This window comes from Podarcis pityusensis (assembly GCF_964106645.2).
Source record: "Podarcis pityusensis genome assembly, chromosome: 1".
Classification (NCBI taxonomy): Eukaryota; Metazoa; Chordata; class Lepidosauria; order Squamata; family Lacertidae; genus Podarcis; species Podarcis pityusensis.
The window spans coordinates 58012941-58027159 of record NC_138028.1 but is presented as its reverse complement, the minus strand read 5'-3'; the positions used below and the strand labels follow the sequence as shown (position 1 = coordinate 58027159).

General features: G+C 44.1%; 1 protein-coding gene and 1 long non-coding RNA gene across 6 annotated transcripts in view; one reads left to right on the top strand and one right to left on the bottom strand.

Moving 5' to 3' along the window:
* Positions 1-8943: 8943 nt before the first annotated feature.
* Positions 8944-12520, bottom strand: LOC308464932. Its single transcript, XR_013980191.1, has 2 exons — positions 10694-12520; positions 8944-9483 (listed from the first exon to the last, which is right to left on the bottom strand). It is a non-coding gene; the product is annotated as an uncharacterized lncRNA (long non-coding RNA).
* A 115-nt stretch (positions 12521-12635) lies between these two features.
* Positions 12636-14219, top strand: part of CAPRIN1 (cell cycle associated protein 1) — a 35516-nt gene continuing 33932 nt past the window's right edge. For 4 of the 5 annotated variants that reach the window (XM_080983318.1, XM_080983319.1, XM_080983320.1 and 1 more), the window contains exons 1-2: positions 12961-13100; positions 13330-13582. In XM_080983318.1, the coding sequence (XP_080839444.1) occupies positions 13337-13582 (246 nt within the window). In that variant the 5' untranslated portion in view covers positions 12961-13100; positions 13330-13336. Of the gene's footprint in view, positions 12813-12960; positions 13101-13329; positions 13583-14219 lie in introns of those variants that run through there. The other variant, XM_080983317.1, reaches the window with a different exon arrangement.

Below are 14219 nucleotides of genomic sequence, written 5' to 3'. Positions count from 1 at the left end.
AACGCCTGATTTTATCATTTAAGCACTGGTGCCACCTGGAGGCCACTAGAAAAAAACATGGATTTAGCTGGAGAATAAATGAGCTCCCTGCTCATTTCATTAATGAGGCACAGTACTACCAGCTGCTTTCACTAAGCTGATTATAGCATTTCAAAGAGGAAAGACAATATGGTGGCACAAAACAAGTTGTTTACATTTACTTAGTGTCCCTCATTATTTAACTCAAGGCCTATCTGCAATCAAGGGCCATTTTCAACAAGACTGTCATTGAAAATTATTGAATTAAACGGCAAATACACTGTGCTAAGTGCAGAGTTAGGACATAAGGCTATGACACTTTAAACCCAGCAGCCATGGACCATTTAGCACCTGCTCGTTGCTAGGATTCCTGCAAAGTATGCCTTGGGGAAGAACGGTAGCTCATTGGTAGGACAGATGAGTGGCAAGTAGGTGGTTCTAAATGCTCTCATTGTCATCCCCACGTAGGCTCTGTCTGAACACCTGCAGCACTGCTACCAGCCAGAGTGGACAATACTGGTATTGATGCCTCAGTATAAGGCAGCTTCCTATGCTGGATGAGATGGATCTTGATCAGATCTAGCAAGGTATTTCATTGTTAAGCAAAGAGTGCTTAATCAGGATGTCTTAGCACACAGTGGTTATCCCTTAACTGGCTAAGGAAAACCTGAGTAGGAATTATTGCTTTGTGAATTTAAAAATGCATCAGAGGATCATGGCTGGGGTGCTTTCAAAGTAGACCATGTAAGACTGAAGTCCCCTCATCTTGGCTTTAAATGCTCATTGATCACTTCCACACAGTAGCCTAAACACTTGTGGAATTTTACACAAGATAGAAGAGTCCCTAAGGAGTCCCACGAACCATTCATTAGCTGGAGTTCCCGTTTCAATGTTTCTAAGAGATTAAAGAAAAGCCACATGTTATAAATGCAGCATATTTTCAATCTCCGAATATAGCTGAAGTCAAATTGTCCAGGATACAAGAACTGGAAACTTAGTATAAAATTATGTCAATGACTTCCAAATATTCTTCACTGAACTTTGGAACTATACACAAGATAATGAAATTATTGATTCCAAACAAACATTATGGATGTCAAGCAAACACTTGGGAGCAAAAGGCTTTCAGACATCTTGTATGTAGCTAGGAAGAGGAAAATTTATCTGACTCTACCTATCATTCATACTAAAATAACTTGAAAACTAAAAGTCAGCTTGCAAACTGATGAAAAGCTGAACTATATTGTTGCTGAATATTCTGAAGCTTAGCTGCCAGCAACTGTCTTTAACAGTTCTCAAGGTCATGGGCCAATATTTCTCCTGAAATGAAAATTCATTAGCCTTTGAATAGGTTAGTTATAATGTTCAATTATTTTCCTCACAGAGCTCTCACCCTCTAGTGGCTGATAGGCAGAATATATTGTCTGTTTCTTCCTATTTAAATTAAACCGGATACAAGCAATTGAGTTGATTGCTTTGGGGTGAAATTACTTTTTAATTCCTTCGATTTATTTACTACAAGGGCAGCTAAACAGAGCTTAGTTACCGTAGGAAATACAGGCTGTGTGTGAATGTGCATGGTTTTAGAACAAAAGCAGTAACATATAGTGCAATGTAAGAACCGTTTACTTATGCCAACTAATGATGTCTAAGTTTAGAATTATACTTGTTCCCGTCACTGGCCATTAGAGATGGACAGATCTGTCAATTCTTGTTCTGTCAGATTCTCATTTTTCCAATCGTAAATTCAGTTCTCCACATTCTGCATCAATTCGTGCTTTTTTAAAAAAATACTCCTAAAATGTGATTTGCATTTTAGTGTGAAATTCTAATACACACATTTCACTATGCAACTTTGACTAATGTACACATTTTTGCAAGCAATTTCCCCTAATATAACGCATTTTGGTATGTTATTTTCACCAATATTATTAGGCACATTTCCCTCTAATATATACTGTACATCTTTGTAAATGTTTGGTCGCAAAACTGGGTTGTGGAGTTTAGAGAGGTGTCAATTTTGAAGTATAGCTGTGTTCTAGCATTTTTATTTTTAAAAAATATTATCAATAAATGGAGCAAACAGCGTATAACAATTGTGTCATTCTTTACACCCCTATTACAGTTGGGTTACTAGAGAAACGAGATGTAGGCCAGATGTCAGACCAAAACGAGAGAAAGGCTTGGTGCTGTACCCTTTCGGTTGGTTTATCGTTATTAACAAAAAATGATATCAGACTGCCATAGATTTATCATTTTCGATTCCTCAACCCCATGCCATTCTCTGTTCCTGCTAGTTGCCAAGTCTGTTGTACCGCTTTTTAAGGAAGATGGAAAGGAGAGCTAAAGTCTATTTGGGGACATTTGTTTGCTTGATAAACTTTTTTATGTGATTGGGCAGGTTAAGCCAGAAGCCCCTCACCTTTTCACACTCTCACTGCAGGTGCAAATATGACCCACGAGTTTCACAACTCACCAGCATTTTGGTGAAAGTGAACGATGGAAATAGCTGAGCCTGACTGCAGTTAAGTGCAATAAATCAGTTCCCACACACCCTCCCATGTAAGAGCTGATGTTGCTTTAAGGTGAGAGCTGCCCCATGGATGATCCCAATCAGAAGCACTGAATAATGTGTTGAGGTCTTTTCCCCAAGCTTTGCGTGCAGAGCTCCCTGCTCCAAATTTAAGATCTAGTAAGAGTTTGCAAAAGATAGATAAAACCCTTCTGCCCCTTAGAGCCCAGTTTGCAGAGTTTTGTTTTTTTTGGTCAGTAGTTAATGGGTGTGGCAGCTGCTCAGATCTATAAACTAACTGTGCACTACAAGTTATTTGAAATATTGGAACCCAATTAACCCTCGTCCCAGAAAGGAGCTGCCACAGTTTTAAAGGAGAAATAGGCTTGCCCCTATCAGAGAAATCCTCCATCATAAGTTGTCCCTTTTGTCCACGATCCACTAATCGCTTACACTTGTCAGGATGCCTAAAGTTAGGATAGTCACTGAGGAGCTAGCTTATGACTCCATCTTACTTCAGACCAACAGCACGGGCTCCACAAAGGGATGTGCCACACATTTAACAGTGCAGGAAGAGATAGAAAGTGAAAGGAGGGGTTGCAATGTTGCGCAGGACCCCTCTTAAGACTGTGATCCTGTCTGTGACTGCAATCCTGTTAATCTTCCAGCCAAACCTGCTGATTTGTTCAGCTAACCTGTCTGCATGTAGTTTTTTGGGATGGGAGTCAAATTCCAAGGCTTCATCCGCCATTTTGGAAATGTCAGCTACTTTTGCTGGAAGATCTTTAAAGGACAATTCAAGAGGTTTAAGGGCATTCTGCCAATCCTTTGTAAGATCTAGATACAATTGTTTGATATCTGCTGCTAGATCAGCAACATAGTTCTGGAGTTTTTGATGGTTTTCCTGCCTTTGGTTTCCACCATGTTGCACTTGTCAATTTCACTTGCTGCAGAACTGTCAGATTTTGGTGCTGCTAAGACAGACTTCAGAGTTTCACTCTTTGGCCAAATGTGATGTCATGTGCTTCCCCCAAAACTAGTGCTACTTAAAAGGGTAAAGGGACCCCTGACCATTAGGTCCAGTCATGGCCGACTCTGGGGTTGTGGCGCTCATCTCGCTTTATTGGCGAGGGAGCCGGTGTACAGCTTCCAGGTCATGTGGCCAGCATGACTAAGCCGCTTCTGGCGAACCAGAGCAGCGCACGGAAATGCCGTTTACCTTCCCGCCAGAGCGGTACCTATTTATCTACTTGCACTTTGACGTGCTTTTGAACTGCTAGGTTGGCAGGAGCAGGGACCGAGCAACGGGAGCTCACCCCGTCGCGGGGATTTGAACCGCCGACCTTCTGATCGGCAAGTCCTAGGCTCTGTGGTTTAACCCACAGCGCCACCCGCGTCCTTTCAAAAGCTATAAATGTCAGCTGAGCACAGAACTATATCAAGAATGAGATGGGGTGAGCTGCTGAGTGATCAAACTATACATCCATCTGGTTTATGGGCTACACTGTGTTTCATTACTTGTATTGTTTGGAAATGGCAAATTAAGTAGGTTCACCTTTAAATGCAAATTGAATTGATTTTCTCCTTTATCCCTACTGGTCATACAAGGCATTTCTTTGAGCACACGAGGTTTTTCTTATGCTTATCTATGAACTGGATTTTTTTTCATTACCAGAAATTGAGGTGGGGTGGGGGGGGGAGTTCAGGAAAATGTGACTAAGTTCACTCTCAATATCTTTCCAAAATCTCCAGCAGCATAATAGAAAATGCTAATTTTAACTGCTCAGCAGAAAAACAGGGTCCAGAGAGAACTGGGTGACCCACTTCTGAAAATCTGGCAGCGTCAAACTCAAAAGACAGATTAAAGCTGAGAACAGGCAGTAGACAGTAATAACAAATGCCCTTATTGTTTTAGGGATGATTAATAGCTGGCACATCTCTTGAGTTTGACTGTGAGAGCATTTCTTCATTCTACAAATCTTTTTAAACCATTAAATAAAACAATTAACAGTTTAAAAGCTACAAACTCTTGTGTTGTTTTATTGCTCTCTGAAGTCTTTGTGAATTGCCTCCACTTTTGCAAAGACTAGACTTCTTCTGTGTTTAGACTCGGCCCGGCATGTGGTTAATGCGGCCATAGAACAAATTATATATGCTAAGAATCCCTGGCTTCAATGGGAACCAGAGCTTTATACTGTGGTTACACTTATTCATACTCTGGGAAGAGAAATTCAAAGTTGTTTTCATGATACAATATAGACTTACAAAAGACATAAAGCATCATGTTCGTATTTTGAAGCTTTGCAGCAAAATTCTCCTTTCTAAAATGTAATAATTTATAAGCTCAGCAGATAGTTGGTGTGCATGGAAAAGGTATGAATTAACTGACTAGCTACTGAGTCTGGTGGATTATAGTCTTTTTCCTTCCTATCATCACTGTGCATGTGTGAACGTTAGGACATTCCTAGCTGCCATTTCATAGCAATGAGCTAAATTATTACATTTATTCATGTGCTTCAATGGCTGACTTCTAAAATTCTCTCCCACACAGCTGGCCTGCCTTTAGAAATAGAAAAGAATGGAAATCTTTCTAGAGCTATTGGTGGTAGGAAGGCTTTTTAATTCACACACATCAGTCCCAAGGTAGTCCAAAAGATGGAATGAGAAACCTATTTGGTACAGTAGCATTTTGTAAACAGTTGCCAAGTTGGTGCCTTGTCACACAAATATTCAAATAAAAAACTTAGTAACAAAACCAGCACTCAACTTCCACATTGCTGTACATTTATTGAATACATGGCATAAAATTTACTCCCTTATTGAGTCAAGTCTGGGCTAAATCCAATGTTTCTCCATGGTTTTAAGTTTGGTAATAAGTTGCAATTCAGCAACTTCTCTTTCCAGAAATAGACTGGAAAGAGAAGTTGCTGAATTGCAACTTATTACCAACTTAAAACCATGGAGAGACTTGGTCTGAATAGAGACATTGGATTCTTATCTCATTATACATGATAAAGTTATTTTTAGCCATCTCACCCCTTGCTTTTTCCTGTAAGACCAACTGCAGTCATTAACAATTGTCAACAGGTTTACCACACCTATTAGCCAATCACCCATTCCCACCACCCTTCTGAGTAATAACCCTCCCCACCCTCTGACTATATATAAGGGTCTGGTTACTTCTGTTTCAGTGTATCTGAAGAAGTGTGCATGCACATGAAAGCTCATACCAATACTGCAACAAACTTAGTTGGTCTCTAAGGTACTACTGGAAGGATTTTTTGTTTCCCCTTTCCTTGATATTTATCTTCACAACCACCCTTTAAAGTGGATTAAGCTAAGAGCCAGTGACTAGCCAAGGGTCACCAAGTGCATGTTTGAGTAAGGCCTCTCCTCTAACCACATTATGCAACACCAGAAGGAACACTGAGGTTCCAATTGCCATGATTTTGTGCAATGCTGGGTTAAACTGGACATCATCATGCTATCGTTCAGAAGGGTATTCACAAAGATGTAATATTCCTTTATTTCTGTGAAAATGTGCTCTCTCGAGATTATCACATTTTAACTGGGACATTTTATCTGAGGTACCTGTTTCAACTTTACTATATTATTACAGCTAATTTCGTGGAAGTGGTTAATTTTTCTGTTTCTGATGAAACTTTGTCACGTGGAAGAGGCTATGTGAGTTTGACAATTGTAAATGCGTAAGCGGGTCTAAGATAAGCAGGTCAGTATAAACAAAGGCACAAGATCTAGACTTCAATGTGTTATGTTCTCATCTGAGTGCACAAGGATTTACACATGTCAACATTAATTATTTTGTTACAATGGGAAAGTTGGGGACATTTTAAGCTGATACTGCAAGGAAGGTGCTGGCAAGTGTGCCAACTACATGTCTTCTCATTCATCACAGGTTTCTTTCCCACTTGACGCAATCACTGTCAAAGGTATGAATTGCTTGCACCTCAAATACACCATTATCACAACACTTCAGTGTAGATTACATGTGTAAAAATGGACCCAAGAACTGGCATCCAGGGCAAACCCTTGTAATATTAAGTTTTTGCAGTAAGTAGCTTGTCTTTTCTTTCAAGAAACGTGGCAACAAAACTTTTAAATAAAGCATTTTAAAACTAAAAAAAAACCCCTTCCTTGTTAAGATAATTTGTAATGTTTGGCCATCCGGAATGTGAATAATTAATTGGTTGGAATAAAAAAAATTGTTTGGAATAATTAAAAGTGCAATTTCTGCTGGAATAAAACAACAATAATAGAATGGTCTGGAAAGGTGTGTTCCTGAGAACAACAGCAAATTCTTAGAGTGTCCAAAATACCACCTTAACTAAGTTTTCATAATAAAATTACATTCAAGTTTCATCCTCTGAGGATTAAAAGTTTGACAGTTTTGTAAATAAACAAGAATTATAATTAGGTCTTGTATGTTAAAACATTAATGCACCAGCAAGCAAGAGCAATAAAATATTCAAAGGCAATCCATTGAGAAAGATATAGAGGCACACATGGCACAGTAATCAAGGAACTAGGAAGCTTAATCTCACGGCTGGATACTATATAAGGCTGAAGTTGGTTCCTAGTTTTCATTTCATTGATTTGAAGTGGCCAGATCTTGAACAGCTACATGAACAGCTTGAGTAAGAATGCAGTCCCAAGTCATGTTTCTTTTATTTAATGTATTTTTTGAGAGCTACAGTTATTTGTATGTATGAAACAGAAACAACAATAAACAAATAAAACTTTGGATCAGAGAAAAGGCCCAATGCTACAATGGCATGAACTAACATATTATTCTCTGTCACTATGGCTGTAAAATAGAAGGCAATCACTGTAACCACATTCATCAAACTGAGGGACTTAAAGCATCATGGACAACATTAACTAATTATAATTTCAAAGACACTTGTATAATTAATAGTCTTTCTAAATTGTTGCAAATTGGGCTGGAGGTGTCCTTGTACTGTCAAGTCTTTATGAAAAACAAAACTACTCCATTCTGCCCCCCACCCCAAAAAAGGGCCTGTTTTGTTTGTTTGTTGATGATGCAGATTTGATCCCTAAATTCCTCTGCAATGGCATTTTGCAAAGTTTATTGTACCAGAGATCTATAGAGTCCTATTGCTCTTCCACAACCATGTTATCACAAGCCTGACAGCAGCTAACATATTTATTTAAGTCCTAAAATACAGTACTATGTTTCCCCATGCAACTCAGACAGTTGAAGCAGCATTAATTTTGGTGTCTTAAGAACTGTTTCCCAAGTTACATTTATTTCCTTGAGTACCTCATCCAAAATCTCACTATTTGTGGGTACTCCCCATTGACCACAAGTCCTCCAACAGCCAGGAGACACTGACAGGCATGCCGGGTACAACCTCACTGGTGTATAATGTTTTTAATTTATCTTGTCTCGTGTATGCAGAAACAGATATAAGCAGCTTCACCTTCCAGATGCTATTCCATTAACTTGGTAAAATCTCCTCCCCCAAAGCACCCTAAAACTAGCCATTTCTCCAGTTGTATCTTCTGTTAATACAGAGTATAACTTTAAACCAAACTCATCTGCCATGCCCCAAATCAAGGCCTCAAAGCTTAATCCTTAAAACCTCATCGGAAAGAAAATAAATGATCTGATGAACAGTAAGGCAGTTGACTTGGACATTGGCCAATTTATCTCTGAACTGTTCTTCCATAAGTGGATAGATACTGACAGTGATATAGCTATCACACATAACTAACACTTTGTGTAAGGTTTACCTTTTGAACACAGCTATTCTGCCTAAAAGGGCCAACTATAAGCTTCTTCAAGCTTTACTTTCCTAATTCTTTTGAGCATTGGGTACAGTTGATGGCAGGTGGCTAGAATGGTGCTGCTTTTCCACCAGTGTAAAGCACTACTGGTTTTGTGGGGATTCTGCTACAGCAGCTAGACCAGCCTAGACCTGGTATACCAAGAGACAAAATAAACCTCATCCCCACTCAAGCTGCCAAATGTGATGAAGGATCCACTGCTCCACTGACTCCAGCCAAGGTTAGAATTGTTCTGCTACAAGTATTTAAGGCTTATAAACCTCTGCACCTGGGATAAGTCATCCCAATCACATACCAGTATCTGGGAAACTCTACTCTTTAGGACGCTCTAGCACTATTTTCTGGCCTAAGCACTGGTTTCACACAACACACTGAGGAATAAGCAGCTAAAGGTGTTACAGTGAAAAGGGTCAGGCCACCTGACTTACACTCCTGTGCATGCCCCCTACAGGAGCATCCCCAATGAGATTTCTGAACACTGTATTCAGCCCAATGCAGTGGCATAGCGTGGGTTGCTGACACCTGGGGCGGGGCAAGTGTTTCACCCCTCTGGTGGACTGGGCAGTTTTTTGGGGGTGCACCAGGGGGGCACATGCAGAGCCCATGCAGAGGATGGATGGAGTCTGCCTCCAACAGGCTCCTCAACTGCTGCCTCCATCCACCTGCTCACTAGACACGCCTCAGCTGCTAGGGCTCTGTGCCTGTCATGGGGGCGCCTGATTGCACCCCCTCAAAAATGTGCATCCAGGGCAATAGCCCCCCTGGCCCAATGCTCTGTGAAACATGCTTTCAAATGTGATGCCTTCCATGCAATCATGGCTAATAAATCTATGACTAAAAAACTGGGGGTTTAATATACATTTCTGGTTTTTTTAAAAATCACAATCAAATGTATATGATCCAAGCAAAATCTGGAGAAACTGTTTGCTTGCCTCATAATGGGAAAATGTGGAAATATTTTTTGACTCCTAAAGGCTGACAAGATTTTAGGAATCTTACCTAATTCCAATGCCCTCAAAGCTCTATCCACACACACATTAAATACTTTTAATTTAAATATATGGTATTTGAGAAGGGTACATGCTGAGAATGTCTGGTTTCAACTATGTACCTTCTAACCTGATCTCGTTTTTTGACAGAATTACAAGCCTGGTAGATGAAGGGAACGCAGTGGATGTAGCCTACCTTGATTTCAGCAAGGCATTTGACAAGGTGCCCCATGATATTCTTGTAAAGAAGCTGGTAAAATGCGGTCTTGACTATGCTACCACTCAGTGGATTTGTAACTGGTTGACTGACCGAACCCAAAGGGTGCTCATCAATGGTTCCTCTTCATCCTGGAGAAGAGTGACTAGTGGGGTGCCACAGGGTTCTGTCTTGGGCCCGGTCTTATTCAACATCTTTCTCAACGACTTGGATGATGGACTCAAGGGCATCCTGATCAAATTTGCAGATGACACCGAACTGGGAGGGGTGGCTAACACCCCAGAGGACAGGATCACACTTCAAAACGACCTTGACAGATTAGAGAACTGGGCAAAAACAAACAAGATGAATTTTAACAGGGAGAAATGTAAAGTATTGCACTTGGGCAAAAAAAATGAGAGGCACAAATACAAGATGGGTGACACCTGGCTTGAGAGCAGTACATGTGAAAAGGATCTAGGAGTCTTGGTTGACCACAAACTTGAAATGAGCCAACAGTGTGATGCGGCAGCTAACAAAGTCAATGCAATTCTGGGCTGCATCAATAGGAGTATAGCATCTAGATCAAGGGAAGTAATAGTGCCACTGTATTCTGCTCTGGTCAGACCTCACCTGGAGTACTGTGTCCAGTTCTGGGCACCACAGTTCAAGAAGGACACTGACAAACTGGAACGTGTCCAGAGGAGGGCAACCAAAATGGTCAAAGGCCTGGAAACGATGCCTTATGAGGAACGGCTAAGGGAGCTGGGCATGTTTAGCCTGGAGAAGAGGAGGTTAAGGGGTGATATGATAGCCATGTTCAAATATATAAAAGGATGTCACATAGAGGAGGGAGAAAGGTTGTTTTCTGCTGCTCCAGAGAAGCGGACACGGAGCAATGGATCCAAACTACAAGAAAGAAGATTCCACCTAAACATTAGGAAGAACTTCCTGACAGTAAGAGCTGTTCGACAGTGGAATTTGCTGCCAAGGAGTGTGGTGGAGTCTCCTTCTTTGGAGGTCTTTAAGCAGAGGCTTGACAACCATATGTCAGGAGTGCTCTGATGGTGTTTCCTGCTTGGCAGGGGGTTGGACTCGATGGCCCTTGTGGTCTCTTCCAACTCTATGATTCTATGATTCTAATGTAACTGGAGGAGCAGCTTGTTCCAAGAGTCTTGTTAGTTCAGAATTTGCATAGTAAGCACACATTGCTTGAACACACATATAAAAGCCCGTCTACTGCAATTGTTAGAAATAACTTTGATTGTGAGGGAGGCAGTCTACTGCACCCTGCATTTTTTTTTTTTTTGAGTTGTCTCACAAAATCTTTAAAGTGTTGCTTCATTGCAAACAGCTGCTTTCTAAGAGTTTCAACTCTCTTCTTCCCTTGCCTCTATACTTGCCATGGCTCTTGGAACCTCGCTGTAGAACTGCTTCACAACTGCAGAAAAGATCTCTATGTAATTTTACAATTAAAAAGTAGAAGAACAAAACAACCTGTACGTTTGCAGACTTGCATTCACGATGTTTGGAATGATGGTGCCCAGATGTGGATAAAGAACCAGCAAGTTCTCTCAAATGGGTGTTGCAACAGTTTTAAGTTCGAGAGGTGGAATATATTTTGTGGCTGGCCCAATAGTGGCAGATATTTAGTCAGAGCTCTCCTGACCTGGTGTATCTAACATATTTCTTGCTTTCTCAATGGACTTATTATTTAAGATCAAGGGATGTCAAAGCAACTCTAGGGAAACACAGCTATTGTGTTTGCCTGTATAAGTGCAGGTTGTAACCTGAATAGCAGGGTGTGTCGTCACAGTATGGGTGTTTCTACAGCTCAGTTCCTTCACTGCACAACTTAAAAATCCTGGTCATTTTCCTGCCTAGAAGGCATATTTTTATTCATTTAACTTTTTTTACTACTGGCCCTGAACACAACTTCCTGGGGGAAAAATTTGGGCCCTCCTCTATGGATTTGGTGACTACACCTAGTTGCAACAGGCTGCCAAAAAGAATACTTCTATAAAGCCTTTTGTAAAACAAATAATTATCCACTATCACTTTAGATAATTTTCCTGTGATATGATTTATTTATTTCATTCATCATTTACCAAAAGCAAGTTCCCAAATATTCAGAATTTGAAACCTTGATTAGGCACCTCTGCCTACAGAAGTAGCATCTGCCACCACACCGACTGTAAATCATGCTGGTTTTATTAATACGTTAACCATTCCTTCTCCAAAGTCCAGAGGGCAATGTTTTGAAAAAAACCCAACAACCACCCTAGATATAAGGGTTTTACTAAGGCAGCCACTTACCCAGGATACATAAATTTAAGTCCAGTTACCATGACCGTACGTATGTTGAAAATTCAAAACCGCTAGAGATCTTCCAGTACACTTAATCACTGTTCCGAAATGGGTGCCACACTTTTGCCCAGAGGACCACGGAGACTTAGGTTAATACTGAATATTTTCCAAGTGCCAACACAAACAACCGCCTTCGCTTTCCAGTAAGTAACCCACAAAAAAACCTTGTAAAACAGTCGCCAAGTAAATACCTGGCGAGCAGCTGCTTCCCAGCCAGTGACAGAAACCAGAATCTTATTGGTTTTTAATGACGCGTGTCTAAACCTGGAGATTCCCTTTCACGTGGGAATGCAGCGCTTTCAGAGAGGCCCGCCCCCCACCATCTAAGGGCTCGGACGTACCACGCCAAAAAAAAGAGAGCAGATTCGCCGCCTAGCCCGGCCGGGAACTCCGCCCCGCGGCCTTTCAAGGCGAGGGCAAGCGTCTCACTCCCCCTCACCATTGTGCTCCTCCGCTTAGGTGGCCTGGCGCCTGAAAGACCGGCGTCATAATATTCAGGCTCTCGCGAAGGCACACTCGGGAAGACGGGCGTGAGCTGCTTTAGCCGCTTGCCCATCAGGCGCTCTACGGAGGCAGCCCTAACGGATGAGGACCCCGCTCCCTCCCTCAGCCCGGTCGTTCGCCCCCTCCTTTTTTGCTCCGCCCCGCCCCTCGCGTGCGCGTGCGCTCTTGGCCTTCCCTCCCTCCTCTTTCTCTTTCCCCTCCGTATCTCGGCGCAGAGGTAACAAGGAGGAGCGGTGAAAGTGACGGGGCTGGAGTGGGCAGAGGCGGCCGTCCCCCTCCCCCCCCTCGCGCGCGCAGACACACACATTGGGCCGTCCCCTTCTTGCCCTCCCGCGCGCCCTAGGGATACTCATTTCCATTCTCTCTCACACACGTGCGCGCGCACCAAACACACACGGTGAGGAAGCGGGAGCGAGGAGTGAAAGGAGGGACGGACGGACCGATGGGAGTGCGTGGGGGGGGGCGGGCGCTGTCGGAGAAAGGCTTGAGATAAAGGAGGGGTGGCTCCTCCAAGACTGTTGGGCGGGAGGATGAGGGAACGGCGCTGCGGGCAGGCCGCCGGTCACGTGGGCGGTGCCGAGCACGCGCCCGCGCGAAGGGCTGCCTTTCTTTTCCCCCCCCCTCCCTTCCGCTGACGGACCTTACAAGTCAGGTTGCCTTAGAATCGCTGGGCGCGCGCCGACAGGTGCGGTCTGAGTCGCGCGTTCGAGAAAAGGGGGTGGGGAGATAATTAAAAAAAACAGAATAAAAGGATTCCTGGCAGGAGGCGTTTCCTTTCTCCCCCTCCCCTCGCGCGCCGTGTCCCCTCCGGCGGCCCGTCCGTTCGCCCGCTTCCCTTCCAGGGCTGACTCTCGCGCTCTCTCTCCCCCTCCCTCCCCTTCGAATCCCGTAACGCCGCGCTCTTCTCTCCTCAGTTAAGCGATGCCCTCGGCCACCAGCAGCGCGATGGCGAGCAGCGGCAGCAGCGGCGGCAAAACCGGGAACGAGGCGGCGTCGGCGGCGCCTCCGGGAACGGCAGCCGCGGCAACGGTAGCTGCTGGGGCGGCTCCATCCCAAGCGGCGTCGGCGTCGGTTCCGGGCGGCAGCACGAGTTCGGTGCAGACCGAGGCCATGAAGCAGATTCTGGGCGTCATCGACAAGAAGTTGCGCAACCTCGAGAAGAAAAAGGTGCGGAGGCGCAAATCCCCCCCATCTCTTCTCCCCCCCCCCACCGGCCGATGCCGCTATCTTATCTTGTGGGGCCGGGCGGGAGGCGCAGTCGCATATCGCCGTGCCTTCCCTTCGGGGCCCTGCCGGCCTGCCCCGCCTTTTGTTTCCGAGGCCGAGGGGAGGCGGCGCGGCCTTCTCCCTTTGTTCTTTTTTTCCGCCCCGAACGGGACGCATTTGGGGGCCGTTGGAGCCCGGGGGCTTAGCTGCCTTTCCAATCCGCCCCCCGCCCTCTCCTCGCTTCCCGCCCGAAGTGAGGCTTTGAAGGCTCGGTGGCGGCCGAACTACGAGCGACCCTCTTTCTCCTCTCTACTCTTCCCGCCTCTCCCCCCCCCCCCCCGGTGCACATGGAGCCGGCCAGGACCCAACATGGCGGCGGTGAGAGGCAGCGGTTCTTCCCAGAGAGGGAGGCTCATTGTGTGAGCGACGGCGGGTGCTGCACAAAGGCCCGGCAGGCTTCCTTCCTGCCAGAGACGCGCAGCCTCCGCTCTCTGTCTGCGCGCAACACCCCACCTCTCTCTCCCCCCGTGCCCTCCCATTTTAGTTACTATTTCTATAATGTCGAAGCCGAGTCGTAGACGCCAGATGAAAGCATGCC